Raw genomic sequence first — 27,760 nt, 5'->3', positions numbered from 1 at the left:
TCTATACTTCACTACGGAATCAAGCAACTACGCTGACAACTATGGAGCCTACGATGTCTTCTCGAAATGGTTATGATCACGGTGCCATGGCATCCTCAGTCTCAACGATGTCCCCTCTTGCAGGCAACCTGGCATACTTCTACATCCTCCAATTCATCCGGATGTTCGCGTCTCATCGCATCTCCAAGCATGCGCTGGACCTCATACAATCGTTGCTGGAGTTGAGGAGATTCTGGGACGCGTTTTGGACGGTGCTGTGACGGGGCATCAGACAAAAGCGGCAGCAGGTGGTCGACGATAACAGTGACGAAATGTCATCCTGGGTCTTAAATCTCATGTGCGATAAGACCCTTCGTGAGCCGAATCTGGATGAGTAGCGCAACACGCGACGAACAGACGGTTGCAGTCTTTCCTCTCAAACAGTCCTGGATGTACGGATGCAACAGATGACCAGTCAAAAGGCGGGATTGATATAACTATTTCAGATGGATCCGGGAATGTCCCAGACGGCGAACAAGAGGTTTCGGCATTGGTGTCCGGCGAAGAGGACGTCCTCGACCTGGACATCCAACATAAAAATGACTATGGTCTATGATATTTTCATAACCCTATACGCGGTGTCTCGACGACAAGGGTGCTCAAGCGGCGCCAGCCTTGGGGCAGAGAGGATCCTCTAAGAATGTTTGCAATGCGCTTGTGGGCTGCCTTGTCCAATCCATCCCTCTCTTCATCTTCTGTTGACACTTTGTACTGGACGACCATGGTCTTGTCGGCAAACCAATGTCTAGTAACAACCTTTTTCGGAAGATTCACCCCAGCCGAAGGGAGAATCCAGCGCCACGTTCTTCGTGCTCGCGACCAGCGAAAATGCCTTCGACTTCGGCCTCATCCAGTTTCGGTGCGTTGCCACGGGCAGGAGCCTGCGGAGAAGCTCTACGCCTCCTCTTCTCCTGCCCTGCTTTGCTGGGAAAGGTGGGAAACATCGCCTTCGCTTTTGGGCGCGGGTCTTCTGTAAAGTACATATCCGGGAGAATCTCACCTGCTGAAGGTCGGCCCGCCGGGTTCATGGACAATAGGGACGACAGCAAGGCAAGGCCAGAGGTGGTCAGATATAGGAATTTGGAAAGTCCTAGGGTAGACGGCTTGCCCTTTCCTTCCGACAGAACGAGTTGAAGGTCTTTTGCGTTAGGGAGAGATGTGACACTGGGCCAGGCCTGCTTGGTAGGCGTGCCAAGTAGGTCGAAGATTTGAGAGAGCTGGTCGACCTCGTTCCTCCCTTGAAAAGGGGGCTTTGTCGTAAGTAGTTCTGCGAAAATGCAGCCGATGCTCCAGATATCGATTTCAAAGTGGTAATCTTCAGCACCTAATAGGAGCTCTGGTGCTCGGTACCACAATGTCACTACGCTTGTAGTGAGCTTCGGGCGAGGACTGCTTGTATAGCGTGATATGCCAAAGTCTGCGAGCTTGAGCTCGCCACGGTTATTGAGCAAGATATTCGATGTTTTAAGGTCACGATGAATGATCCAGTTCGAGTGGAGGTATTCTACACCCGAAACGATCTGTAGCAGGAGAGCCTTTGTTTCGGATGGTGAAAATGGCTCGATCAGGTCTTCGAGGAGGGTTTTGAGATCGTGCTCGAGGAACTCTAATACGAGATAGGTACTGTTGATGGCGAGACAAAAGACATGGTTAACAACGTCTGGTATCGGCGCTTTCCAGGGCAGTAGGGGGTTTTTTAAGATGGCAGACTTACTCGTTGAGCTTGGATCTGCTTTTGGATCCGGGTTTCGTGACCACCTCAAGTAGCTTGACAACATTATCGTGTCGACATGCTCTGAGTATTTGAATCTCTCGTAATCCTGAGATCGGAAAGCCGTCGCGTGGTAGTGTCATCTTCAACTTTTTGAGTGCGACGATTTCCCCCGAGGCCTTCGTGCGTGCTCGCGAGACCACACCGTAGCCACCTTCTTCAATGTTATTGAGGAGCTCGTACTCGTCGACATGTCGGCATGCACCGAATTTCGAGGTGGGAAAATGTAATAGGTGCGCGCCTTCTTCTGAAGTGCCATTCTGCTCTTCAGACGTTCTTTGTCGCTTGCTCGGCCTTTCGCTCTCTAGAGTAGGTTCTTGTGAGGTGGAATGGTCGGCAGCCTGTGATGCAGCTGCAGCTTTGCGAGCCTTTTCTTCCTTGAATCGCTTCTTCTCCTCTTTCTCTCTCTTGCGCAATGCCAGTGCTGCCGCGGTTTCTTCGTCGTCGTCATTAGCCCATTTTGAGGCGTTGGATGTCATCTTGGCCTATATACGTGCGTAATGGTGTTGTTATAGACGAGCGGCTAGGTATGGGAGGAAAAGCCTTCATAAGGTGCATATTGCTGCACTTTCAATATATCCGATAGCACGTGACACCGCATGTTAGAGCCGCTTTAACATCATTATCCATGCAAGCCTAATGCTCTCCGACGGCTTTCCGGGGCTGTGGTCACTGTCCTGCCGTGTGGAGTGGTCTTGGTCGATCATTGAATATTTATTACCAAGCAACATTGACTCTCCATGTTTCGAAGGCATACTATTCCATTCTAACTACTGTAACACCCAACACAAAAGTCGCTTTGCGATCAACACAACATAAACAGCATCTGCAAGTCGAGGGTCCCGCTCAACAGTCATGGGAAGCATAGGGATTGAGCCGTTTCAGGTGAGGTGACAAAGCCCTTGCATGTGCAGGCCGCCCGCTGACTGTCCTTCCCAGACCACGTTTGCCGTGCCTTTGCACTGCGACTCTTGTGTTAAGGATGTTACTGGAGCACTAGAGAAAGTTGAAGGTATAGCCATGATGTGTCAGCCCCAATATGACGACGACTGACGTGCATCCTCAGGCATTAACAAAATCGACTGCAATCTAAAAGATCAACTTTTCTATATTGAAGGAACGGCGGCTCCGTCATCTATCGTATCAGCCATTGAATCTACCGGACGAGATGGGATCTTGCGCGGAAGTGGGAACGCCAACTCTGCTGGGGTGTGTATTCTGGAAACTCATGCGAATTCCGTGTCAGATCCGGTGCGAGGGCTGGCAAGGATGGTCCAAGTGTCGGACAATCGAACACTTGTAGACTTGACATTACGTGGCGTGTCTCCCGGAACATATCACGCTACCGTGCGGGAGAGAGGCGACATCTCACGTGGTGCAGTTTCAACTGGCGGGATTTGGGAAGCAATCAAGTCTTTGGGAGGCTTCAATCAGCCTCGTGGGGTGTTTGGTAAGGTCGAGGTAGGCAACGATGGCCGAGGAAGCGCATTCCTGGATCGGCCTGTATCAATATGGGAGATTATCGGTCGCAGCATGGTCGTGTCGAAACAACAAGAGGGCCCGTTTCAGCACGATGACCCAGATACCCTAGTCGGAGTGATTGCACGCAGCGCAGGTGTCTGGGATAACGATAAGACTGTCTGCAGTTGTTCAGGGAAGACTGTATGGGAAGAACGCAAGGAGCAGATAGGAAGAGGCATGATATGATGTAATGTACGCTGGTGATGTGATGCCTATAGAAAAAAATATTATCGATCACTGTGCATATTGATGTTCGGAAATGTCTCTTTATTGTTGCCGCACCGGAAGCATTCTGGTTTGGGCTAACCTTGCTGTAGAATGGTTGGAGTAACCCCCGATCCCCCCTGCAGGCGGCATGAGAATGGGAAACCCGATTGTCCGGCTTGGGCCGTGTTTTGGGCTTGATCATGAATCTCTCCCGCTGGATGGTTGTCATGCATGCAAGATCCTGAAACAACTTGAAGACCGAAACATCGTCGGATCGAGCCCGGTCCACCCAGGCGTGTCGCAGACGGATAGGAAAGTCCCATCAAATCGACCAACAAGTCAGTCGACATGTGCAAGGAGAACAGCGTAAGAGGAAAATTCAGGTGATGGACTCAGGCCACAGGACATGGCTGCATTGATAGAGGAGCGCTCCTTGGTCACATCGTGTCGACGAGTGAGGTTCATTGAAACGATTCCAGAAGCCCAGGGCACGTCAGAGGCGAAGTGGGTGACAGCTGTAACAAAGCTTTGCAAGCATCGTAATGTGAACAATGCGTTTTGTCCCAGCCTCCCGAGTCCCGGCACGTCTAAAAGGTGGTGTAAAGTGCTTGCAGGTGTTGGTTTTTCCGGGCGGTGGGCGCTCAAAATCATGCTTAAAACTGTAACCGTGCTTATCTGGCTACCCTATTTGACAGGCGCCATGCCGTCAGCATCCTTGCGAGGCAATGCTAAACCCAGCCAGGCCTTTTTACTCGTAACCCCTCGCTTGTTAAAGACATGTCCCTGATGCTTTGAGGTGGGGAGTACATAGTCACCCTGGTTGCTTCTGCTTCCATCAAGCAAGGGAAAAAAATATGTGACAGAAAGTGCCCCGAGCAAGCGACTGATTGAATGAACACCTCCTTTCCTCTCAAACAGTCAAAGTTTCCGACTCTTCCTCTCTGCCTCCAACCAAGTTATCACTTACTCTCTGCTGTATACGTCCTCTTCTGGCAACACTCGTTCAACAATAACCATCTCCACGCCGGTCGTTACTAATTCCCTTCGTCAACTCAACTGTATCTTCCATTGGCCGCCAGTCGTTGACGCATTGGCGCCGAGAAAGCATACCGACTCGATTGGGCGCTTAATCCCTGGATAATTGAGTATCTCGCGAGTCGCGGGACGACCACTGGGCCGACCCTCACAAGCCTCCCAATCGATCGGGACCATTCACCTGCAGCCACTTCTAGCGAGTCTGCCACCGCGGACAAGATTTCCCATTTCAATATCCTCTCCCAGCGCCGCCCCTTTGGTCGCGGAACGGTGTTCTGTCCTGTCCTTTCGTCTGGAAATATCCTTACCCGCATTAATCGAGCTGCATCTTCCACGAACTCGAGTATTTCATCTTCGACTGCGGTCGGCGCGACGCCATGTCGCTCAAGCAGGTGGGTTATACCTCTCCAAGGCACATGAGTTCTTCTGACCTTGATTCGGATAGGAAATCGAGACTTGGGTGGAAGCCCTTGGCCACTATGACAACCAAGAGTTCGAAGAAGCCCTCACGATATTCGATGCTATCGCAGACACTTCGAAGATCCTGTTCAACTGTGGTGTTATACATGCAACAATTGGAGAACATGAGAGAGCGGTGGGTGCATATATAGGACACTAGATTGAGCGCCGAAACTGACGCGTAAACAGGTGGAGTGTTATCAACGAGCCATCAAACTTGATCAATACCTCGCAGTTGCATACTTTCAGCAAGGCGTCTCCAATTTCCTTGTGGGCGATTTTGAAGAAGCATTGGCCAATTTCAACGATACCCTTCTATACCTCAGAGGAAACACCTATATCGACTACGAGCAGCTGGGTCTGAAGTTCAAGTTGTATTCCTGCGAGGTTCTATTCAACCGTGGATTATGTTACATGTATCTTCAGCAAGAAGATGCGGGCTTGCAAGATTTTACTTTTGCCCAGAAGGAGAAAATGACCCCTGACCATGATGTGATCGACGATGCAATCAAGGAGAGAGCTCAGGGCTATGTGGTATTCAGCATGTGAGTACACAGTATACTTGTGCCTGTGCTCCACACGCAAGTCACCGGTATGGAGTGAGTGGCTAACCCGCTATCCCTGTCTAGACCCGTCGGATGCGTGTACAGACCCAATGAAGCGAAAGTAAAGAATCTCAAAGCCAAGGACTACCTGGGCAAGGCGCGATTGATAGCCACGTCGAACAGTCAGAACACTGGCACCGGTTTCGAGGGGGCTGAAAGACGGCAAGCCATAGCCATCGAAATGGCCCCAAGGGACGACAGGCCTCCTGAGAATATTAGTTACGCCGCAACAAATCTAGTCCAGCGCAACTTGTCCAGCAGGCTTCCCAGAGATCAGAGTGCTCCCCCAGTCATGAACCGAAACGTCTTCCCACCAACGCCTCCACCAGAGGCTGAAAAGCCCAGGGTCAACAGTGGTGGTTCTCCAGCTGCTATGCCAGTTCGTTCTGCATCCATGCGCAATCCACGAGCCATGTTTCCCGGTCCGGACATGACTCAACGTCAACCTGGACCTGGCATGCTACCACGCGCAGCTACTATCGATGATAACGGAAACCAACAAGCACAAATTCAAAGCCGCAGTCGAATGCAACAAGGACCTCCTCCTACAATGGAGCATGTGTGGACAGAAGACCCAATGATGATGGATCGTCAACCTCAAATGGAGCGATCGCGATACGGTACACAAAGAACGGCTTCTGAACCGCGTGGACCTGCCCCTCGGCGGCAAATGCTAGACAGGTCAGGTTCACAGAGAGCACCGGCGCCATTGTTCCGGGAGACGACACAACCCAGATACGAGGAGCCCATCGACCAGGTGGACGATGTCTATCAGATGTACGCGAGTCCTCGAACAAGACGCCATCAACGTCAAGAACCGGAAACATATTTTAACGAAGAAGACGAATACATAGACGAAGAGGTGAACTCTGAGGACATGAACGGTTTTGAGCCCATCCGGCGTGAGCCATCACGATCGGGACGAGGGAGCAAGCGTCCCGAGATGCGCAAAGTCCGGGTCAAATGCCATTTCAACGAAGATACGAGATACCTGATGATCGGCGCAGTGATAGATTTTGGCGACTTTGAAAGCAAGATACGAGAAAAATTTGGAATCAAAAACCGGCTGAAAATTAGAATGCAGGATGATGGGGATATGATAACTATGGGTGACCAAGATGATTTGGAGATGTTGTTGAGCACTGTACGGAATCAAGCCAGAAAAGAGAGGAGCGAAATGGGCAAGATGGAAGTTTGGATCTCATCACAATGATAACAAACACATCGACCCACCATATCGCATACAGAACGAACACAATCCGGGTGCGTGACATGGAGGCTTGAAGCAAGATACATGCAACACATTTGTTTGGATACGACGAACGACCATCAAGAAGCGCCTTTTCGGCGAAGCGCGGCGTTGGACACATTGTGCGACTACTACCTGGGACATGAATCTGCGGGGATCTTGCATAGGCTTCGAAGCACACAGCCTTGCCATAACCGACTCTTCACTTCCATACTTCCTATTTACAGACCTATATATCTATCTGTAGCAACGTTGTAGTTGGTTAGGCACCACAAACACGGATATATCACCGACTAACTTTTTTCGACCATGTCATATGGAACAATCCTCTTCGTTCTATTGGTATAGCTACCTAGGTACCACCTGTTGTCCAGTAAACGCCTATGCTAAATCCAGCTCCATTCCATGCTTTGGCCTGATCACCATAGCCTACATTCTAATTTCTTGCATATATTCCGCTGTTTCGCTCGGAAGACAAGTACTTCAACAATACAAGTCCACAGAGAGATCCCGAAAGTCGCCGTCTTGCCTCTAGGTTGCCAACTTTGGTTCTAAGCCCACGAAACTTCTGCCTGGCCCAGGACTGTAGTCCCCAACTCGTCTATCGGACAAGTGCTCTGATTCGCGCCGTCACCCATTCCTTGCTGACTTTGACCTTTGGATATTCGGTTTCGAAGAGGATGATGATGCTGGTCACGTCTTCTCCGTTGCGTGCTTGGCGGCGGATGAAGGCGTCATGCTCACCGGACCAGTTCTTTGGCTGGTGTGCCGAGGCAGGCTTGATTTGTGAAGGCATTGTTGGACTGACGTAGGAGTTGTTGCGCAAAAAGAAGCTTGGTATGATCTGATTGAGGTTCCAACTGCGGCTGGCCAGGCTGGATGCTTGCTTGCCGGTCTCAAGCGAGTTGGACCTGATGTCGTGCAATGTAGAACAGGATCGGTATCCCTCTCAGGAAAGTCCTATGGTCAATTGTCCACTGAAAGTCGATGAATGCTTTGCGTCTCACGTTTGTTGCCTCGAATCTGGTCCACGGGCAGGGGGTGTTTGCAGGAAGGCAGTCGTGTAAGCAAGTCGAAACTCGGTGGTGGGATGGTTTAGAGATTGACGAAAGGCCGCTTTGTACGCAAACGAGTGAAGAAAGAAGGAAAATACTGGCTTGTAATTGTTTCAAGCAACTGAAAGGGGCGCACAAGAGGAGGCTTTTGTACTTCTTGCACTTCACCTCTTTCTGCAAAGAGGCAACATTTCTGATGAGACTGGGACAGGGAGTCCATCCAGACTCTCATCAGCTCAAGTCACTTTGTGGCTCAGCGGAAGTGTCAAACGGCAACAGAGACATTGCAACAGACGACGTGAAGAGAGGCCTCGACCAGTCAGTTCCAAAACTCAAATAGGGACACTTTCAGATGTTCCGCCTCGAAAGAACATTTATCTCTGGCCCACTGGACAAGTACCGGAAGCAAGCGAAGTATGGGCCGTAGCATTGGGTTTGATATTGATTTGAAGTCAGTGAGTATGCCGTTGACAAATCCGGCACGAAGCTGTCAAGTGCAAGCAACCAACAAGACTGACCGCCACAAGATATGCGGCAGCTCCGTCTGTGGGAGTCGTCCAGATCGTCATGTTGAGCCGGGACCACAGGAAGCTGACCTCAGATGCAGACTGAACGAGTGGGAAGCTTCCCTTTCAACCCATGATATCCACGCCAGAGGAACACTCCTGGTTGGGAGAATCTACTCCTTTGCATGCGTTGTAGATGGTGTCTTCTTGCCATTCCAAATCCGCAGTTGACACGGACGTCGTTGTCCTTCCCCGATCTTGAACCATTATGTAGGTTTCCGTCTATTCCACAGTAACCCGTTTAGACCACTCCACCCATGAACGCCTGCAATGACTTTCCTTTCCGCTATGCTTTTTGTATGATCCGGCTCGTAAACATTTCATCCGATTGATTTCATTAATCGCTGATTAAACGCAAAGTATATTGGCAGTCGTGGAGTGTTCATGAAAAAGCGCCAAATCCACGAGCAAACCAGGTAAACGACATGACTGTAATGGCTGCGGTCATCAACAAAACGCCAAATGCTTGCTTCTCGTGAATTGAAAGGGCACCGCTGCAGGTGGCGCACTTGAACTCATTGAGGGGAGTGTATGGTTGCCTTGATGCTCGTTAGCGTTACGTTCTTCTCTAATTCTGCCAGCCAAAACGTACCCAGTGTACATCCCAAAGATATATTGGTCATAAGCAGCCAGGTAGCCCGCGGACGCGACGTCCGTTACCTCTGACGCAGCGTCGTAAACTACGAGCGTATAACTTGCAACAGGAAATGGTTGTGTATTGGCTCCGGCGAAATTGCCCGTGTCCCAAGTGAGTGCTCCCGTCGCTTCCACAGACATGTTTCCAGTAATTGTGTATGTAGCATCATTCAGTGAGCATGATGCCAGAACGTCAATTGCCGTAGGCGTCACGGAGAGGGAGGTATAGTTCCATTTGAATGTGATGTAGTCTCCAACCTTATAGTATTGTACTCCATCGGTTGCAGCCGGCGTTATCATTTCGATGCCACCGGGTGGTAGACGGGCGTCGATCGAGGTGGACTTGGAACTTGTCGTCTTAGTGGCATTTTTGGATTCCGATGCTGCCGATTCGGCTGCCGATGTTATTGTGCCTGAAGTTGACGCAGATGTTGTTGCAGCTGCAGATTCAGTCGTCGTGGCTGCGGCACTATCTGTGTCGGTGGATGTCGAATCTTGCCTCTGTAATATCAACGCATCGATGTTGTGATTGGGGGAGCCGGGCCATGGCCAGGCGGATGAGATGGAGGCGAAGACGAAGAGGAGGATGGAAAGGACAGGGAAGAGGCCGGAGCCCTTCATCTCGGATGGTCAGAAGGCAGTAGCGGTCGAAGTTTGAAGAGTCGATGAGATTTGGACGCTCTTTCTCCTGGCGTCACAGAAGTATGCAGAGATTCTGGGCGGTAGCGACCGAACGCGGCTCCTGAACCGACTGGAGGAGGATTGAAAGATAGCGAGAGGATGCACAGAGGCAAGAAGACAGGTACAAAGAATACAGAGATGATGTTGAAGGTGCGCAGGAGAGGCTGTTGGATTGGAAAAAGGATGGTTTCAATCGTGTGTGTCTCACTCGCTTCGGTTCACTCACCCCGGGCGACGGCGACCCTGTCGTCTCGGAGCCACTTAACGGGCTTTAACGAAAAGAGACTTGCACAACAAAAAAGTCGCGACTCAGCCTCCGCACGCCGCAGTCTAACCGCCTACGGATTGGCCAGTTCTTAATTTGGTTCATATGGTTTTCAATTCTCGGTAACAATTCTCGCCTGCCATAAGCTTGCTACAAACCTAGAGTTCATTTATCATGGGCGTGAGCAGGACTGACATCCTTCCTTACGATAATGATCGAGTAAGTTGAATGTGTCTCCGGACTTCGATCTCCAAGGCAGTGCGAGTCTTGTCATTCATGAGCACGAACGTTTGGCATTCACCGCAGTACTGCTTCCTTCCAATCCAGCGTATCCTCGGCTCGGTCTGACCTCCATGTTTTGTTTCGTTGCTGACTGTTTTTTGGTTGTCGCGAGACAGAAGCACGCAATTCCTTGCTCTTCTCACAAGCCTCAATCACCGCAATTCGGCGTTTCAGAACGTCCATATCCATGCTCAATTCCACGTGGCCGGGTGCTGCTTCCGCAGCTCCATGGAACAAAGAGCGTTCTAATCCAGACAACTCCCAAGTTTGCTCGTCTTTCATGCTGCCGTCCACTCTCCGCTTCAAGGTTTTCTGAGGTGCTTCCCGTGCAGTGTGCGCCAGCGACATCGGATGAGCAATTTCATTTGTCATTGAGTTCTTCTTGAGACTGAGATTGGCACAGCTCGAGGTCAATTTGCTCCAGGATTGTTGTCGTACATGGTTGGAATCATGCATTGGTCTGGCTGTCGATTCGGCTGGCGGTCGTCCAGATTTGAATGGAGGATTCAGCGACATAACGTCCCGTTGAGCGTCGCATGGCGCAAAGTCAGATTGGAAGCAATGCGTGATACAACTTAGTAGGCGCTGGCATAAAACGATTGCTAAGGGTATTGCTTTTGCCAGACACGTATGAAGCCCGTCGAATTACGTAGTCTGGTCAGGGTGATGGTTGGTTGCTTGCATCCTCTCGTCTTTCGACCGAGAAGCTTTGCCTTGCTTGATACGCACGATGGCCCGTCTCCATTGATTGCTGCCTGGTCTCATTCACTGTTCAAGTAGCCAAGGCGTATGAGTGTGCCAAGATTCCCCAAATACCATTGAGCCGGGTTCAGCCCAAAGTCAGACCGGTATGTCGTACTCGAAGTACGAACGACTTTTCGTCATCTGGGACTAGCCATGCTTTGACACATTGAGTGGACTTGACATAACCTCCTGCGAGCGTTGCGCAACTCGGTGATCTTTGGTTCAGCATTGCCGTCTGTCTCGGACTCTGGCTTGGCGTCAGTTTAAGTCTTGGACATGAGGGGGATGTCAAAGAGACCGGCTTACCTATCGATGTGACTTGCTCTAACATCACGGAGCACCACCTGTCCGTCCATCGATGTTGCCGGAGGGTAGCATGAGTCCCAACCACCAGCCAGGGTGATTATCAGTCGACAGTGTCCCTGGGTACTGCATCTAGGCGCAGCTTGTGAATATACACATCAGAGATGGTAGAATCTGTCGATACATTTAGACGCTGTAAACGCCAGGCTCTCTGTCTTTTCACACGCAATCTTGATGAAGCGCAAGAAATTCAACATGTTCATTGCTCGATTCAGGCTTGAGTTGTCTGACTAGCGGCAACAGTAACTCGTTGTTCACAAGCTTGTTGCACTTATCGCAGTGCCTGGTTTTCACATCGCTGTAAGCGGCGAGCATTTCCTATGAACAACTTAGCTCAGTAGTAAGGACGCACAAGTAGGGAACCTTTCATACAAGGAAGACACCGAGGTTACTTGTGCCCCCGCTTTTTCCAATCGTGTCGACGATGCTATCTCGGAGAGCGAATGGCTCGGTATTCGGCTTTCCAGCCACCGTAAAAGCTGTAGCACCAGCTGTCTGATTCTGTTCGACACGAAGATCCAGCTGAGCAATGGTGATGTTTAGTGGCAAGGGGTGTGCTTCATCTGCCACGTCGAATTTGATGTCAGGGTGTTTTGCGCGAAAGTCGCTGACAATCCTAGCCAGGTCCGCATCGGTCTGGTGCTGCTGTCCGCTGCTGAGTCCATTGACCATGGCAGAGTGAGAATGTTGATTTCTGGCACGAATGACAAGGTCGCCGTAGTCCACACTCCAGGCATCTTCACCCTGGGGGGCGTCTCCTGTGTTGACAGCATGCCAGAGTTGTCGCACGTCCTCGCTGTGCCAGTCTTTCTTGAACTGTACTAGGTCCTGGCTACCTGCAAGCGCTGCATCTTGCAGGTAGTCCGCGAGCTTTTCCGGATCATACCCAAGCGGGTTTTCCAGAGCGAACCTGGTCGGGTTGATCAACTTCTCGGGCAACAAAGTCCGCAAAGCAGTGATCTGCCACATGTTCAGCAAGGCATTGCGGTATTGAGTGCTTCTGAGCGAGACTAACTTGAGTGGACATGCTCTGGAGTTTGGCTAGTGTTTCCACGATCTCACGGTCTTCCGCATCCGTGGTCTCGGGCGTAGTACTTGTGGCCGACATGATCGTCACAGCAGATTGTCTGGAGGCATGCGACAAGCCTCATGAACATTTAGCGATCCGTGATCACTGCTGAACTGCAAAAGTACAATTGAGTAGATCTTGCCCCAGAAGTGTGTGGGACAACCCTTTCGTAAATTGATAAGACCAGAGAGGGGTGCTGCGTCAACTTTGTAACACGATGGTCGATTCAAGGGTAAGGTACTTTTGGTCCAGATCGGCTAGGGACAGACAGGCCAAGCCAAGAGGGAAATTATAGCGATGATTACCTAATGGCATTGGAGATGTCTGTCAGGGGAAATGCTCCAAACACGCCAAGTGCACGTCTCAATCACGTGCTCGCATCTTCCACCAGAAATAGCTAGTACCTCGAGCTCTTTCTTGGGATCCAAAACGTTGTCAAACATTAAACGCCATATCTGAATGCGCTATTTGTGGTCTATTCCAGACCTGAAATATTTGGGGTCCGCTCCCCTCCCTTCCCTCATCTCGCTATGCTGTCGATCCAAGTGAAATACGCCCGTACGAGTGTCCCTAAGGGCCGATATGAGCCATCTTCGCGAGCATCTCTGCCACGACCCTTTTCTCTTCAGGATATATACACGTGGAGTCCCTCGCATTCTCGGGCCCGCGTGACCCCAACGTACTGACTCCTGCACTGTCTGGCTTCGAAGCAGGTTTTGACCAACTGTAAACCCCCTCGAAGACCTCGCCGAAGGTACCCTTCCCAGCTCCCGTGCATCTCTTGTAGCTCCCCGGCAGCGTCCCTGACAAGTTGACAACAGTGATGTTTGTGGAGACGTACATGTCCGAGTCAACAGTGGACCAGCTGTACCGTGACGTCAATAACTTCGGGACTCTCGTATTGTACCTTCATATGGAGGCTTGTTCGAAAAGACAAGTACGAGTACAATCCCCGACGGCATGACACGTGGTTTTACATGCGTGCTTTTCCCATGTGCCCACTGGAGTCATTCACTTACCGCGTCGAGCTTGTACCCGTCGAAAAACAACAGCTTCTGATGAGGTGCCATAGAGCTTCAACCTCAGAACAGCACACAGCGGTGGCCATTCCGTGATTCTAGAATGCTGAACCGGCGCCCAGATGGAGTTTTGAGTGCTGGACATGATGTTCATTTGAGTATCTCAATGGGGGTTCCATCACGAGGCAGCTTGTGATCCATGTGTTTTCAACGGGCCAACCTTACTTACAGCGTCCGCCGTCCGGAAGCCAATAAGGAAAGGGCGGCTTGTTCGACCTCCACACCTCGTTCATTCGGTCGGTTATCAAGCCAAAAGAACATGCTCAGATATGTAAGCTGCCGGGATGAGGTGGTCGGAGATGTTAAGGGGTTCAATACTTGCCGTCTCGCTGATTAGCGCGATACCCTACTTCCAGATGCACAACAATAAAGGAATATGACCAGATCGACAGTTACACTCACCGCATGCATCGGTGCTCATGCGGCAATAAGTTATCGTCGTATGCAGCATACCCGACTGGCATTCGGGGACCAGATTGCATGGACGAGTCATAATGGTACACTCCAGACCCCAGGTGAACCCAAAGAGCCGCGATACCAGATCAGGGTATTCAGCTGAGTTCGGGATCGCTGCTTGCCGGCGATATCAATGTGCACTTGACGTACATTGACTGCTTATCAATTCCCAGATTCTGTCCAAACTTCGAGTGGGTGCGAAATGCTATGTTTCATTAGCAATACTGGCCCCGGACTATGACTCTGAAAGTGATTTCTAGAATCGGCAATAATCACGAAAAGGGGTATAGTCTCGCATATAAGCGTCCTGGCCTTGGGCAATACTACCCCAAAGGCTCGGTTTTATGCCACTATCGGGAGTATTGGTCAGTGCCGAACGTATAACCAGGGCAAGTGGTTGAATGCCACAGAGCCAGAAACATCCCTACAGGCATCCCTCTGGATCTCACGCTCGCGCCGGTAAACGCGTGGTGAACAGTGATAGGATCAAGCACGCATTTTCAAATCGCGCAGTGCAGCGGATACCCCAATACTTGTCGTGGGGTTACTACTGCTTTGAGGACAGAGCGCCTCATACCCCCAGGTTCGCCCAGTTCCGTTGTGGAATCATGCTTACATACGACCCAGACGGTCGGGGTTAGGCCCTTGGCCACCATCAATAATAACGCTGAAGAGCCCAAACGAATACGAATATGGCCATGGGCGGATGTCCCATACCAAAACCGACGGACGATCAGGGTCGGAGACTATCTCTACCACCAGCGAATATCTCCAGCCTGTCGGAAACGGCGATGGACTATTGGCCGGACACCACACGAATAGTGCCTGCGGGACAATTTCAAACCGATGACGCAGCGAATCTCGTTCAGAGTGATGTTTCTGTTAATTCAGCCTGTCGATCGTGCAAGGCTTAGGAGAAAATCCAAGAAAGCTAATGACTCTGTAGCCTCCGCTGTTAAGCGGGTACGGATGTTAGATGAGATCAACGAGCTCGGGCCGATAGTACTTCCTGGGCATATGTCGCGACATCGAGCTGTCTAGGTATCGGCGTGACCTGAGACGACTGTCACGGGAAAGGAAGCAGAACGGAAATCCACCAAACCGGTCAATCTTCCACAAATTGCAAGCAGGACCATTGCATAGGTATAAGCTTCCCGCCACAAACTGTGTGTACATAGTATATATGATTTGAGGGGAAAAGACCAGTCAGCAAAGCTGGGACGTATTCGGACGAGCAGACTTCGTCCGAGGTGACCACTTGAAACGGCCAGAGATCAAAGCGGCGCAGGTGGCTTTGTCAAAATGCAAATCACCCCTATGGCCCGGGATTTCAGTCTCACCCACAGATTGGCGTCCACTAACTGGGCCGCGAGCACCGCCTAGCATGGGTCAAAATTAGCCCTACCCGCGGCACTGGTGTCCACGCTACTGCAGCCCCGACCGCGCTGTGTCATAGGGCGAAAACGAAGGATATGGGCGAACAATGTGAACTCTCGTTCGATACCATACAGCGCTAGTAAACGAAGCCCACGTTCAGAACGTCGCCATTACTGCGTTACCTTCCGACTCACCGCGCCAGTTCAGCAAAATGCCTGGCCCCTCCGCCAGTATCACCGTCTGCATGTGTATCAGCCTACCGGTACGAGCCAGTTGTGCCTCCATTCTCCAGTCCCAATCCTTGGATTCCACGCTGTTTGGGACATTTGTCCAACTGACCACTGACCACGCACTGACACTATGCATCTGTGGAGCGTTTCCACCATCCCTGAGCAATTGTGTCTTGACCGTATTTGTGGCAGTATGGCTCAGCAGCCCTGTGAGGGACCCACCACCTCGCTCTTAACACTTTGACTTTCGTGCAGAGGTCCCAGTACGGTCAGCAGCGAGGAGGGGACCAGGGTGATCCGTAGCCCTACAAGGTAGTGCCCACCCATGGGACCTTTGCACACAGGCACCAACACGACTTAAAGTTTCGAAAGCATTTCGAATCCTACTATTCATATGCCTCTTCGCCCCCAGGTAAGGAGCTCTTGATTTCAGTCCTATCGAAACACCTGTTGCGAAATTTCCCTGATACGAGTACTCTGTCCGAGACCGTGAATGGAAGCCCAGTCTGGTCGGCCAAGAGCAAAGAGAGAAAGCATATATATGCATCGACGACCTCCCCTCGATCCTTCAACTTAATAATATACCAGTATAAGGTCATCCATCTCACCCCTCGGGCAACTTGCAGCAGTTATGGCCGTTGATACCGAAGCAATCTTCTCCATCACACCCCCGCCCAGCGAGTTTGACGAATTCGACAAAACCGGCTTACTGAATTGTTGCTCACCTTCCCTCCCGGCCTTTACTTATCCATCGCCTGCTCCATCGAGCAGTCACGGACACACTGCGTCGGTGTCCTCCGACTCTCTATTCATGTTGCCCGGAATATCTATGTCTGAGCCCCAATCTCACGACCTGCAGCATCTATCATCTTTTGACGACAATCCGTCTGATTCAGCCTCCTTTTTCCCAGTGCCAACGGTTGGCGATCCTTCTGGCATGGCTCACTATACTGCTGCTGCGACCAGCAATTCCACCGCGACCGCCAACACCCCCTACAACATGTATGAACAATCAGGTCACTGGTACCAGTTCCCCAACTACTCCCAACCCACACCCATGATGCCCTACGAAACCACCACAACCACGCACACACAGTTCAACAACCCATTTGAGCACCATTCAAGTCATCACTCCATGGCCAACATCATCCCCCCGACTCCCCAGGACATGCACCCATCATTCGATTTCAATGCGGCGCCTCTCCCCTCCAACGCCCACCTGATCGCTTCACCATCCTTCTCCGTCGTCTCACGTCCAAGCCGCAGCAGCCTGTCGTCGCTGTCGAGATCATGCAGTCCCATCCCCTCGCTCACAAGAGGTCTGTCATTAGAGTCGTCAAGTTTCCGCCCGCAGATGCGCTCCCACTCCAACTCCTCCAGCACGTCCCTGCATCAGTACGGCATCCCCGTGATGGAGCAGCATCCACCGTCAATGATCTCGACCGCCAGCCTCACACCATCATCCGGCGGCGCAACCACGCAAGCCTGGCGCTGCGCATATCCCGGCTGCACATCGCGCGCAACCTTCACCCGCGGCTGTGACCTGCGCAAGCACTATAATCGCCACAGCAAGCACCTCTTCTGCCGGATCGACAATTGCCCTCAAAGCGAGGCTACCGCCGCTGCACGCGCAAAGTCCGCCGACCAGCCCCTGACCGGCGGCTTCTCCAGCAAGAAGGACCGCGCCCGCCACGAGGCCAAGCACAATCCAGGCATCAAATGTGAGTGGCACGGGGCCGACGGCGAAGAGTGCTCCCGCGTCTTCTCCCGCATGGATAACATGAAGGACCACGTCCGGCGCATTCACAACAAGGGCCAGGCCCAACCCCAACAGCTGCAACAGCAGCAACAACAACCAAAACCAACCCAGGCGCAACGCTCAAATCGAAAGTGAGTTGGCCTCGGGAAACCCACCCTACACAAGATGGGTTGTCTTGCGCGCTGCACGTTTAGAATTTTTGTCGGCCTTGCAAGAAAGACTGCGAATTGTCTCAACTCTACGTTTTGTCTACGTTACGACCAATCATCACTATTGATATCTTACGATTTTCCTATCCATCGTTATTGGGAAAGAAGGGCGGCGGGCGGCTTTTCTCCTTTCGGAGGTACAAAACTGGACGAACTTTACGGGTTCTATGTGATCATATTTTAATGCCATCCTCCCACCTTCTTTGACACACTGAAATGTGCTGAGCAGTGTGGTGTGGGAGGACGCTGGGCAGAGGGAGGGAGGACCTTGGGCAGGACAGGGCGTGCCTGGAGCATGGTGTTTACTATTAGTCGTTTTGATACCAGGAAGTCTTCGACGAGAACAGTCGCTACGTTACAGCTTTGCACGAAGGAAGGCTGACTGGGAGTTGAGGACCGAGATAGCCAAAATCGTTGTGTCGCGGGAGTCTCAAGATCTAGAACCCATATGCATCATGACATGCTACACAATAATCTTGAGAACTTGTGTTCTCCTCCATTGCATGGCACTTTCGACATTCGCGCGATATGTTTCCGGGTGCCAGACTTGCACAGGAATAGAAGACTTGTCGTTGCACAGCCCAGGCAGCAGTGTCACTTCGAAGGGCTTAGTTTCCAGCCCGCGAAACTATCCCATTTGGGTTATTGACCGGTAGCGCCCTAAGAATATGTCTGTGTGGCAGCTCGGTCACAGGTGTCGCGGATCGTCGCGTTACGGCCGAGTGTCATTTCTGGTGACTTACCATAAACGGATTTGATAGCATACGCATATGCTGTTCAGGCATGCCGTAGGCCGAGTAACAAGTGTACTTGCACAATTGTGCATAGGGATCTCCAAGTTGTGCGTGTGTGTCCCTCGTTCAGCCCTACTGCAAGGCACAGCAATTGGGCAAGTGCCCGTTTCTTGGTTGTCAACGGAGCAAATCCTACTCCGTTCCCACATGGTGCAAAACTGTGGGAAAAGGCCAGCATGCTTGGGTGAGCAGTGACATTTCAGCTTGGGTTCCACAACATCGAAAATGGGGGCAGGGGGGTGACCCTATGCACCGGCGGAAGATATGCCATTTGTTGCTGTCAGACTCAGGTGTGCAAATCGCGAGTATGAGTGCAGTTCCCACGCCATTGAACGAAACCGGTGTTTCCAACTAATAGAATAGTTGCTGCATATTACTGGACAAAACGGAAAAAATGCCAGCGCGTCGATGTTGCTTTCCTGGTGGGGGCCAGAGTTCGAAGCAATCGTTGCTCCAGAACCGTGATCACGATGTTGAATGTGATAGATTTCATAAGCAAGATGTACGGTGTATAGGTCGTACGGTAGACCCGTTGGCAGTCAATCTAACCCCATCAGTTGCAGGAAAGCGAGTAGTCCCTTCTATAGGAGCCAATGGCCTCACCCCAATTGCGCGGCCATTCCATCAAACGGCTCCTGATATACTGAGACCCACCGGACACGGCACAACCCTGGTCTGTTCCTTTGTCAGATTTGTTCGTAGCGGTGACCATGCCTCATCCTTGACCGTAATTTGGAGGCGCCAGTCCAAGGATCGGCAGTCGCAGATTTTTGACTTGTTCGCGATGATCTCCTGATGGCGACCGGGAGGCTGGAGCTTGTGAGAGGGGGGTCTTCTTAGTGCGTTATGCAGCTTTGACTTTACACCTTGCCAGCATCGCAAAGCTTGAAGATAACGTTACCAACAGCTATGGGGCGTCTGCGGAATGACGGAGTATGGCTTGTTGGTATTGAGATGAAAAGGCTATGTCTGACAACTCAGATTCCGATGTGCGTCCCGTACAAGCAACGAATGCGAGTATGTCCAAGGATAGGCCGTCAGACGAGCAAACCTTTCCCCAAGTGACTATCATCACTCTTTTGAGTAGCATGACTAATGACCCTGCGGCCCCCATGTTAGATCGACGGAGCTGAAGCGTCTGTGGGCACGGACTTAAGGTGTTTGTGACCTTCTCCTTCAAGATCCGAAAGCAGTGAGATTGCCTATTTCAGAGAGTATGGGTGAGAGCGTCCATAGTCACTCGGTACATGAGTCTCTCCGTATGAACGAGTGAATCGCGCCCATTTCTGATCAGCTAACCGGTGTAGTCTGCAGACCAGGATATTCCTGTACTCCAGTTCAGTGGAACTCTGGGCCGGGAAACCGACGAGTCCCTGCCTGACTTTTCCGACAGCTAACCCGGAATCTGATCAATGAAAGAGAGCAAAAGGACCAGCGGGGGGATAGCGGAGGTTACATCGTACCTTGACAGCACCCGCCCGTACGATGCTAATGGATGGAATACTTCGGAGGTTCCCAGAACCAACACACTTTGGATGCTTTCGTCTAAGCTAACTTATTTTCGCATTCGAGGAGTCGATAAGAAGCTCGCCGAAACTGTGGAACTGGCTTCTTGCGAAGGGCTTGCGAAGGTGAGCACCAAGTATTGGTGGATCACGCCGCTCGCGGTATCTTTCCCGTATTTCGCAGTTTTATACGACCCACAGGCTCCTGACCTCCTGTCCAGGATCTGTCGCCCTGGTGGATTCCGCAATACAGCCCAGGCCACTTTGGGTACTGGCCTACCCCTTCGTTATTCGTTGGGACTGTAGAGTTTTCGTTTATTGATGGCCCGCCGCCAGGTGGATGGACCAGTTGCCGTGCTCCATCATGAATTTGGCCCCATATTCCTAGCAAGGAAGGTGCTGGTGCTGCTGCACAAGGTACGAGTTCTGTGTTGGAGTACTAGTGACTTCTCATCCATCCACGTGGTTGTACCTCCGTACCATTTTCCCGAATGCGAAAGAGACATCGGTTTGGAGACGATATCGATGGAGACTCCTATGTCCATACGTGAACATCCTGGAATCGTCCTTTCAGTAGCTGCACTTCATCGTTCGACCGATTGTGAGACTCGTGGCATCGGAGACGAACCCGAAGTAATAAGTCGCTACAAGCCACGGGAAAGGTACGGGGCATTGCGTACTGATCTCGACATAAGCGTGGGAAATCCTCGGACCATGCTCGGTCTAGGCTTCCGGGGATTTGGGGAGGGTCCAACACACAACAGGATATTTTGTCTCCATCGTGATTCATGATATGTAGAAATGGTCGGCATACCTGAAAGACTGATTTGGCGCAGGCTGGGTGTCGTCAATCTCCTTTTACCCGCAGAGCTGGCTGGCAACAGGTGAAGGTGACCCTGGGCCCTGGCACCATCTTGGATGAATGTTCTCCTGAGAGATAAGACTTTCGGTACGTCCCAACCAGGTTCCAGAGGTCGTCCAGGGGGGAGGGCTGGGATCAATGTTGCGATCTGCATCATGCCTGTCTTGGGCAGTGCACATTCTTGTCCCTGGACGATGTATTGCCGTCGCGGACCCAGAGGACTGGGTCTTAGCGCGAGCTCGCCCCAGCAGTCAGCAGCTTATTCGTACCGTAGGTCGGGACCTGGACTGCCGGGTCTGGCCAGGTAGGAATGCCTTGAACGATCAGCTGTATTCCTTCTCTTCCAACGTATAAATTACCATCTGGGGGCGGAATCGGCGTGTTTTCCGTCTAGCCAAAGTGGCTATTCTCCTTGATTAGGTGATCGATAACGAAACACAGCATGTCAAGGATGCTCGCCGTTCAGGATGGCCAACGGCACTATATCGTGTCCATCGTGGCCTTTACACAGTCAGCACACTGGATAATCCTTCGTCTCGGCATCGTCCAAACCCTTATCGTACCGCACAAAGGTCAAACATGGCCAGGTCGAGAACGGGCTGGAAGTGACCCAAGCGCGCTTGAAAAACGGAGAATGCAGCAGGAAGGAACCAGGATGCAGATGGTAGGTTGACTGGAGGCATGTGGTGGTGCCTTCTCTCTGATATTTACGACACGTGGTCATTTCAGGAGCGCAGAAGTTGTCACTATTGGATCTACAGCTTCACCTTGGCCCCGGAGGTCTCCTGCAATTGTTTCACCAGACTATAAGCCCACTCACCATACGGGCTCATCTGTGCAGCATAGTTTTTGGCGGTCGTGCCACTTGCCTGGCGTTGAGCATACCTCGCTGCGATGCCCTGCATGATAATGGCGCCCCTGTATCCTCCAAAGGCGTTGCCCCAAGCCAGTTCCGGACGAACATCATAACCAGAATCCTCAGTGTACCATTCTGTTACTTGATCCAACGAAGGCAGGCCCGGGGTTGCGCCGGATGCAAAGTGTTCCACCTCCTTGCCGGAATGAGCAGAACCACTCACCCTTCCCACCCAAACCCATGGCGCCGTCACATTCACGAAATCTGATAATGGATGTCCGATGGTGGCCATTTCCCAATCGAGAATTCCAATAACTCGTGGTTCAGTCTTGTGGAATACGAGGTTGTCGATCTTATAGTCTCCATGGATCAGGGTCGTGCGATCCTTCGGTTGTGTCGACTTTTGTTTGAAGAAAGCAACCATGTCATCGAAATGAGGTATATCGCCTACGGGCACTTTGGTATCCACGTCTGCAACAGCAGCTTGCGCCTTCGATAAAGTGCCGAAGGTCTTTAACTGGCGGTCGTAAAACCCGCCATGTCGACCAAAATCTGAAAGACCGACCTTTTTGAAGTCAACTCGGTGGAATTTTGCCAGTGTCCGTATAGCATCGCGCCACCTGTGGTAACGTCAGATCTGGTCTCATGGGCCAGTACAGCGTTGACCTACATTTCTGTTCTCTCCTCCGCACTGAAGCCGGGAAAATGTGGCTCAGTGACCATGCGGCCATCCAGGAATTCCATAACGTAGAATGGTGTTCCAATGACACCACTGTCTTCGCACATGCAGTATGCCTTCGGTACAGGCACATCCGTCTCTTCAAGAGCCTTGATGATCTTGTACTCCCGATCTACTCGATGTGCAGTCTTTGAAAGCAGTTTGCCCGGTGGTGCCTTTCGCATCACATATTTCGTGCCAGTCGAGTCGGTGATCTGATATGTAGGATTGGACTGGCCAAAGCCGAACTTCACAGTGTCAGTCACAGGTCGCATGTACCCACGGTTGCAGAGTATATTACCTGCTTCAGTTCCAGTGGGGTCTTGATCTCAGCCACATTCTTGTCAATGTAGCGCTCTAACGAGGGCAAATCGATCGGCTGTCTGACTTGGCCTGCCATCTTCTCGACTATAACATCGTCAATTATGGGAAGAGGATTGGGCTCTGAAGCAGAGCGCAGGCAGGTCATTGAAGTCAGAGGCTGGTTCCGAGGAACGGCTCGCGGGTTGCCATTTCCAGGTCTTACCTCGGCTCAGGCATTGGCCGCTTGTCCGCGAGTCACCGAGTTCAGGTACCTACCTACAGTAGGTAGCGACTCCAAGTACGTTGAAACATTGGAGCAACTTAAGCATCAATTGCCGGCGAGCATAGGCTCCAAATTCGCTGCACGCGTCGCCCTGTACTTTACGCGTCTTCCCCCATTAATTGCATGTGGGACGCCTTTGACATTTTAATTCACCACTCTGCGCTATCAACCCCAGAGTCTCAGAGCAGAGAATGACAAGAGCTTCGACACCTCCAGCAGCCGCAACCACGAACGGAGACCATCAAGCACCATCGCTGCCCAATTCACCACTTGCCAAACGCTTAAAGCCCAACGAACCAGCCTCCAACATGGCACCAGACACTCCAAGCGTTCCTTCACTTTCCTCACAACCTCCTTTGCTGATCAAGAAACTGTCTGCCGATGCATCCACACCTACGCGAGGCTCAGCGTACGCAGCAGGCTACGATCTATACGCCTCCAAGCCCACCACCATCCCGTCCCGAGGCAAGGCACTTGTCTCGACAGATCTGTCAATTGCAACACCGGAAGGAACATACGGTCGCATCGCACCCAGGTCCGGTTTAGCATCCAAGCACTTTATCGACACAGGAGCCGGTGTCATTGACGCAGACTATCGTGGGGAGGTCAAAGTCCTGCTATTCAACCACAGCGAGGTGGACTTCGATGTGAAGAAGGGAGATCGAATTGCACAGTTGGTCATCGAGCGGATATACACTCCTGAAATTGTCGAGGTAGACAATCTAGAGGAGAGTGTAAGAGGAGCTGGCGGTTTCGGAAGCACAGGACACTAAGCCTGCACGGAGCTTTCAGAAGCGGGCTGTACTATGGCGTCTTTGGGCATCACAGATTCAAGATAGACGACAACTTTACAATATGGAACCCCACGATTGATGTAGAAACGCCAGGCTGTGACACGATCACCACATCAAAGCAACAAACGCTCCGGGACCCAAGTCTGTTGGCTTCCCATATTATACCTCCATCGCCACAGCTTTGTACCTCTCCTCAGGGTAGACCAGATCTTTTGCGTTCCTCACCACCCTGACCTCCGCAGCCTTGGTTTGCGCCAAATACGTCCTCTTGTCCTCGCTATCACTGTCTGTAGCCCCAAGACCTTCCACGCCGCCCACGCTCGCCCCAGGACTTAGCCCGAACTTGCTCATCTCCTCATCCCTTGCGGTGATGGTTTTTTCCAGCACCATCTGCATACTGCTCAGCACCTTCTCCGTAGCTCTGGCTAGTGGTAAGTCCACCGCCTCGACGTCGTCATCGGGCATCCACCCTGCCCGATCGAGCAGATCCATCTGCGCGCACGCCTCGCGCAGCCTCCCAACCATCAACGCCGCAAACATATCCCCAGTTCCGCTGAAGAAGACATCCAGCTTTGGTACCTCGACCTTGAAGAGTCGCGCGCTGCCGTCGCGGCGCTTACTGCTCCCCACGACTGTCAGAACACCCTGCTTTTGGGTCTTCGCGTCCTCGTCTGCCACCGCAGCATCCCCAACCGTAACACTGGTCACAACCACATGATTTGTCCCGTAAGTCTTGTGCAGTGTGCGCACGGCGTTTGCCACGCCTGTGAGGGTCGAAATACTCACTCCGCTGAGCAGCTCGGCTTCGAATTGATTTGGCAATATCAGATCGGCCTCCCGGATTAACTGCTTGAACGCGGGCACGATGTCTTCCGCGACATACAACCTGCCCTGGTCGCCCATAACGGGATCCAAGACCCAGAAGAAATTGCCTGGCTTGACAGTCGAGCGATACCGCAGATCGCGCGCAATCAGGCCAATCGCATGGACGACTGCGGCGCTGGGAGCATAGCCGGACAACATCATACCGAAGTCGGTCAGGTAGGATTGGCGCAGGCCATCGTAGAGTTCTGTGATTTCTTCCGCAGGTGTCCGTCGGCCTTTGAACTGGCGGTAGCCGGTGTGGTTGCCTGTGAGTCAAGGTTCAAATCATCAGCTCGGAATGTCCAGAACCAGCAGCTGAATTTGCGTCCAACGTAGACGTGGCCAGAAAGACGAGACGAATTTCGAACTTACTGAACTGTACCGTATTTATAGCAGCAACATCACATCCCAGTGACTGAATGACAAAAGTTGCCATGGTATTGCCGACATATCTACCAATGGCGCAAACCCGTTGGTCAACGACTGGTCTTCTCTTGAGAATGACCATCGGGAAGCAGGATGGAGAGACCTACCCATACACGACCTTATCATAACTAGTTAGTACACAAACTTCCAAACCTCAACGGAAAGAGTAGGGGAATATATGACAGAATGGTGAGAATTCGTACATGGCTGGCGACGGCTAGCACTTTTGTTTCCGGTATCGACAACTCGGAAGAGGCCATCTTGACAAGGTGAGCATGTAGGAGCTTCCAAATGATCCGGAAAGCAGATTTCAGTTTGCTTGCATACACCTTGTAGCCGAGCAAGGGGCAAGTGATAAAGAGTAACAAGATATCGAACCCCGGAATTGATAAGATTTTCCCGTAAACATGACGCACAAACCTCGATATCTTTTCTGATAAGGCTGACCAACCGTGGCTGCCCCCTTTTTACATCGGTCTCGGATCAAACTTGTTCCGAGCGCAGGCATTCTGCCTGCGATATGATTGGACTCCCATTGAATTACCCTTCTTGGAATACTTCACTCACCATCGCGGCCGGCTCATTCTTTTTCCACATCCAACAATGAGAGCGACACGGCCGGCTTCTCTCTTGACTACCAGATTACCATGGCCACCTCTCTTTGCCGTCACTCATCGAACCTTTAGACCCGGTCCTCGAATTGCACCACGACCTGTTCACTTGCGGATCGTCACCTCTGCAAGAACAGTGTCTAGCCTGGCTCGCACATTCCCAAGCGACGGCTTCAAGGTGCTTCCCTTGGACAAGCCCATCGAAGAAGAGCGATTCCCGAACCACGATGCCGAAAACTACTACCCTGTGCGCCTCGGTGACATCTTCCAGGCTCGATATCAGAATTGTTAAGATCGGCTTCAGCATCACTTCCACAGTCTGGCTCTGCCGGGATCTCAAGTACGTCCTCCACATTGGTCCATGCCCTATTCCTGATTGTACTGCCCTAGTGCATCTTGCTGACAACGAGGCTTTTACCGTGTAGGGAGAATATCCTTTTGACCCTCAAAGTCTGCACCACTGGAAAAGAGGGCGATAATGAGCTCACCATCTCCCGCCATCTCGAATCACAAGATGCATATGTCGAAATGATGAGTTCAGAGCACCCTGGCAAAGATAAAATCCGCGTGGTTCTCGACGACTTCGAGATCGAAGGACCTCATGGATCCCATAGATGCCTGCTGTTCACCCCCCTGGGGCAGACCTATGCCGGTTTTCGATATTATGAGTGCCCAGAGAAGACTCTCGACATGAAGGCCGTACAATTGAGCATGCTGAAAATTTTGCAGGGCCTGGCTTTCATGCACCAGTCAGGTGTGGTACATACAGGTTTGTCCCATGCTTCGCTCATCAGGTAACCTGCCAGCTAAACAACGTTACAGATCTCGCGCCGGATAACATTCGTTTTGGGGCCAGCAGTGCAAGTCTTGATTCAGGTATGGGCGTGCTGTGAGCTTTCGGAACAAACATACCCCACTCCGCGAAAGATTCTCTCGGATCGAGTAATTCACAAAACCTGGGACTTGAGTACGCCTGTCACTTGTTGGGACCCGGTGATTTGCGACATCGGTCTTGCTCGCTTAGGAAGGCCGGGGCAAAAATACTCGTACTGCTATGGCGATATCACGTCCGGGGATTACAGGGCACCTGAGGTCATTCTTGACATGGAATGGGACCATAGGATAGACATATGGTCTATAGGGGTGATGGTATGCGCAGCATTGTCCGAAGCCTTTTTCACCTGTCGGCTCTGACCTAATGATATAGATTTGGGAGTTGTTCGAAGGGAACACGAACAGTCTCTTTTGTGGAGTGAAGGACGATATTCTTGATGATGAGCTACATCTTGCAGAGATGGTGTCGGTCATGGGACCCCCACCAAGGAAGTTCCTGGAACGGAGTGAGAAGTGCCGAAAGTACTGGGACTGCGAAGGTGAGCGAGACGTGCGCATGGGACAATGAACTGTTCTTCTTATCGGTATGGCATCACTAACAAACGCAGGCAACTGGATCGCCACAACACCGGTTCCCAACCAGACACTCGAGACACGCGAGACACGCGAGACACGTTTAGAGGGGGAAGATAAGGCGCAGTTTCTCAACCTTGCACGCAAGATTCTACGCTGGCTCCCTGAAGAGAGGTCGTCCCTGGGGGAGCTTTACATGGACGAGTGGCTCAACCAATCTAAGTTGTCTACATGAGCACCTAATATTTCACCGCGCATCGGCATGGCTCACCACATCTTCCTGGCTGTTGTTGCTGAGCAGCATTCGATAGTTAAGCTTACTCCACTCACATCATCAATCAAGTTCAGACCTGCGTATGTGGGTTCAACTGGGTTCAGTGTCTCAAAGATGATGGTGGGAATAATCTTCTTCTCGTATGCACGTCGTGGGCTTTCATACCCTCATCGTGAGAGTCTTCTGCTCGTACACCTACTTCTTGATGCACGGCGAGTCGGCGAGAGACTGCCGCTGTTCAATGACTCCCAGCGAGCATTGCATAATCCTGTCCTGTCTTTACTCTCCTCTTCAAAATCTGTATAGTCGTGAAAAGTGTCGCAAGTTCATAACACTGCCCAACAAGCGTCATTGAAATGCTGCTGGTGAATGTAGCTATATCAGTAGTATAGGTCTTATGATAAGT

The 27,760-nt window shown here is 51.5% G+C and overlaps 9 protein-coding genes across 9 annotated transcripts; 4 read left to right on the top strand and 5 right to left on the bottom strand.

Moving 5' to 3' along the window:
• Positions 1-457: 457 nt before the first annotated feature.
• On the bottom strand, positions 458-2,627 carry EDD37DRAFT_329869 (protein kinase). Its single transcript, XM_062811549.1, has 3 exons — positions 1,754-2,627; positions 631-1,662; positions 458-476 (listed from the first exon to the last, which is right to left on the bottom strand). Exons 1-2 carry the CDS (start codon positions 2,287-2,289, stop codon positions 810-812), a joined length of 1,389 nt encoding a protein of 462 aa, XP_062671955.1. The 5' UTR covers positions 2,290-2,627; the 3' UTR covers positions 458-476; positions 631-809.
• EDD37DRAFT_329768 (superoxide dismutase) lies at positions 2,242-3,581 on the top strand. The gene is made up of 3 exons (XM_062811548.1): positions 2,242-2,695; positions 2,750-2,822; positions 2,877-3,581. Exons 1-3 carry the CDS (start codon positions 2,666-2,668, stop codon positions 3,515-3,517), a joined length of 744 nt encoding a protein of 247 aa, XP_062671954.1. The 5' UTR covers positions 2,242-2,665; the 3' UTR covers positions 3,518-3,581.
• Positions 3,582-4,850: 1,269 nt separating this feature from the next.
• EDD37DRAFT_329747 (PB1 domain-containing protein) lies at positions 4,851-7,026 on the top strand. Its single transcript, XM_062811547.1, has 4 exons — positions 4,851-4,965; positions 5,019-5,168; positions 5,222-5,577; positions 5,662-7,026. Exons 1-4 carry the CDS (start codon positions 4,951-4,953, stop codon positions 6,848-6,850), a joined length of 1,710 nt encoding a protein of 569 aa, XP_062671953.1. The 5' UTR covers positions 4,851-4,950; the 3' UTR covers positions 6,851-7,026.
• A 1,559-nt stretch (positions 7,027-8,585) lies between these two features.
• EDD37DRAFT_329739 (uncharacterized protein) lies at positions 8,586-10,080 on the bottom strand. The gene is made up of 2 exons (XM_062811546.1): positions 9,100-10,080; positions 8,586-9,046 (listed from the first exon to the last, which is right to left on the bottom strand). The coding sequence occupies exons 1-2, from the start codon at positions 9,762-9,764 to the stop codon at positions 8,890-8,892; spliced, it is 822 nt and encodes a 273-aa protein (XP_062671952.1). The 5' UTR covers positions 9,765-10,080; the 3' UTR covers positions 8,586-8,889.
• Positions 10,081-11,232: 1,152 nt separating this feature from the next.
• On the bottom strand, positions 11,233-12,719 carry EDD37DRAFT_329690 (uncharacterized protein). Its single transcript, XM_062811545.1, has 4 exons — positions 12,494-12,719; positions 11,851-12,438; positions 11,422-11,796; positions 11,233-11,362 (listed from the first exon to the last, which is right to left on the bottom strand). The coding sequence occupies exons 1-3, from the start codon at positions 12,584-12,586 to the stop codon at positions 11,638-11,640; spliced, it is 840 nt and encodes a 279-aa protein (XP_062671951.1). The 5' UTR covers positions 12,587-12,719; the 3' UTR covers positions 11,233-11,362; positions 11,422-11,637.
• Positions 12,720-15,856: 3,137 nt separating this feature from the next.
• Positions 15,857-18,005, top strand: EDD37DRAFT_329659 (uncharacterized protein). Its single transcript, XM_062811544.1, has one exon. The coding sequence runs from the start codon at positions 16,321-16,323 to the stop codon at positions 17,581-17,583; it is 1,263 nt and encodes a 420-aa protein (XP_062671950.1). The 5' UTR covers positions 15,857-16,320; the 3' UTR covers positions 17,584-18,005.
• A 3,568-nt stretch (positions 18,006-21,573) lies between these two features.
• Positions 21,574-22,792, bottom strand: EDD37DRAFT_562453 (kinase-like domain-containing protein; the record flags this gene model as incomplete). Its single annotated transcript, XM_062813912.1, has 3 exons — positions 21,574-22,294; positions 22,345-22,640; positions 22,694-22,792. 3 exons carry the CDS (start codon positions 22,790-22,792, stop codon positions 21,574-21,576), a joined length of 1,116 nt encoding a protein of 371 aa, XP_062671949.1.
• A 1,139-nt stretch (positions 22,793-23,931) lies between these two features.
• EDD37DRAFT_648504 (pyridoxal kinase) lies at positions 23,932-25,072 on the bottom strand (the record flags this gene model as incomplete). Its single annotated transcript, XM_062818019.1, has 2 exons — positions 23,932-24,902; positions 25,009-25,072. The coding sequence occupies 2 exons, from the start codon at positions 25,070-25,072 to the stop codon at positions 23,932-23,934; spliced, it is 1,035 nt and encodes a 344-aa protein (XP_062671948.1).
• Positions 25,073-25,900: 828 nt separating this feature from the next.
• EDD37DRAFT_679297 (protein kinase) lies at positions 25,901-27,434 on the top strand (the record flags this gene model as incomplete). The annotated part of the gene is made up of 5 exons (XM_062819682.1): positions 25,901-26,013; positions 26,099-26,432; positions 26,496-26,822; positions 26,881-27,046; positions 27,116-27,434. The coding sequence occupies 5 exons, from the start codon at positions 25,901-25,903 to the stop codon at positions 27,313-27,315; spliced, it is 1,140 nt and encodes a 379-aa protein (XP_062671947.1). The 3' UTR covers positions 27,316-27,434.
• Positions 27,435-27,760: the final 326 nt, after the last annotated feature.

Source organism: Exophiala viscosa, assembly GCF_022695815.1.
Source record: "Exophiala viscosa unplaced genomic scaffold EDD37scaffold_3, whole genome shotgun sequence".
Classification (NCBI taxonomy): domain Eukaryota; kingdom Fungi; phylum Ascomycota; class Eurotiomycetes; order Chaetothyriales; family Herpotrichiellaceae; genus Exophiala; species Exophiala viscosa.
This window is presented reverse-complemented; position numbering and strand designations above follow the sequence as displayed.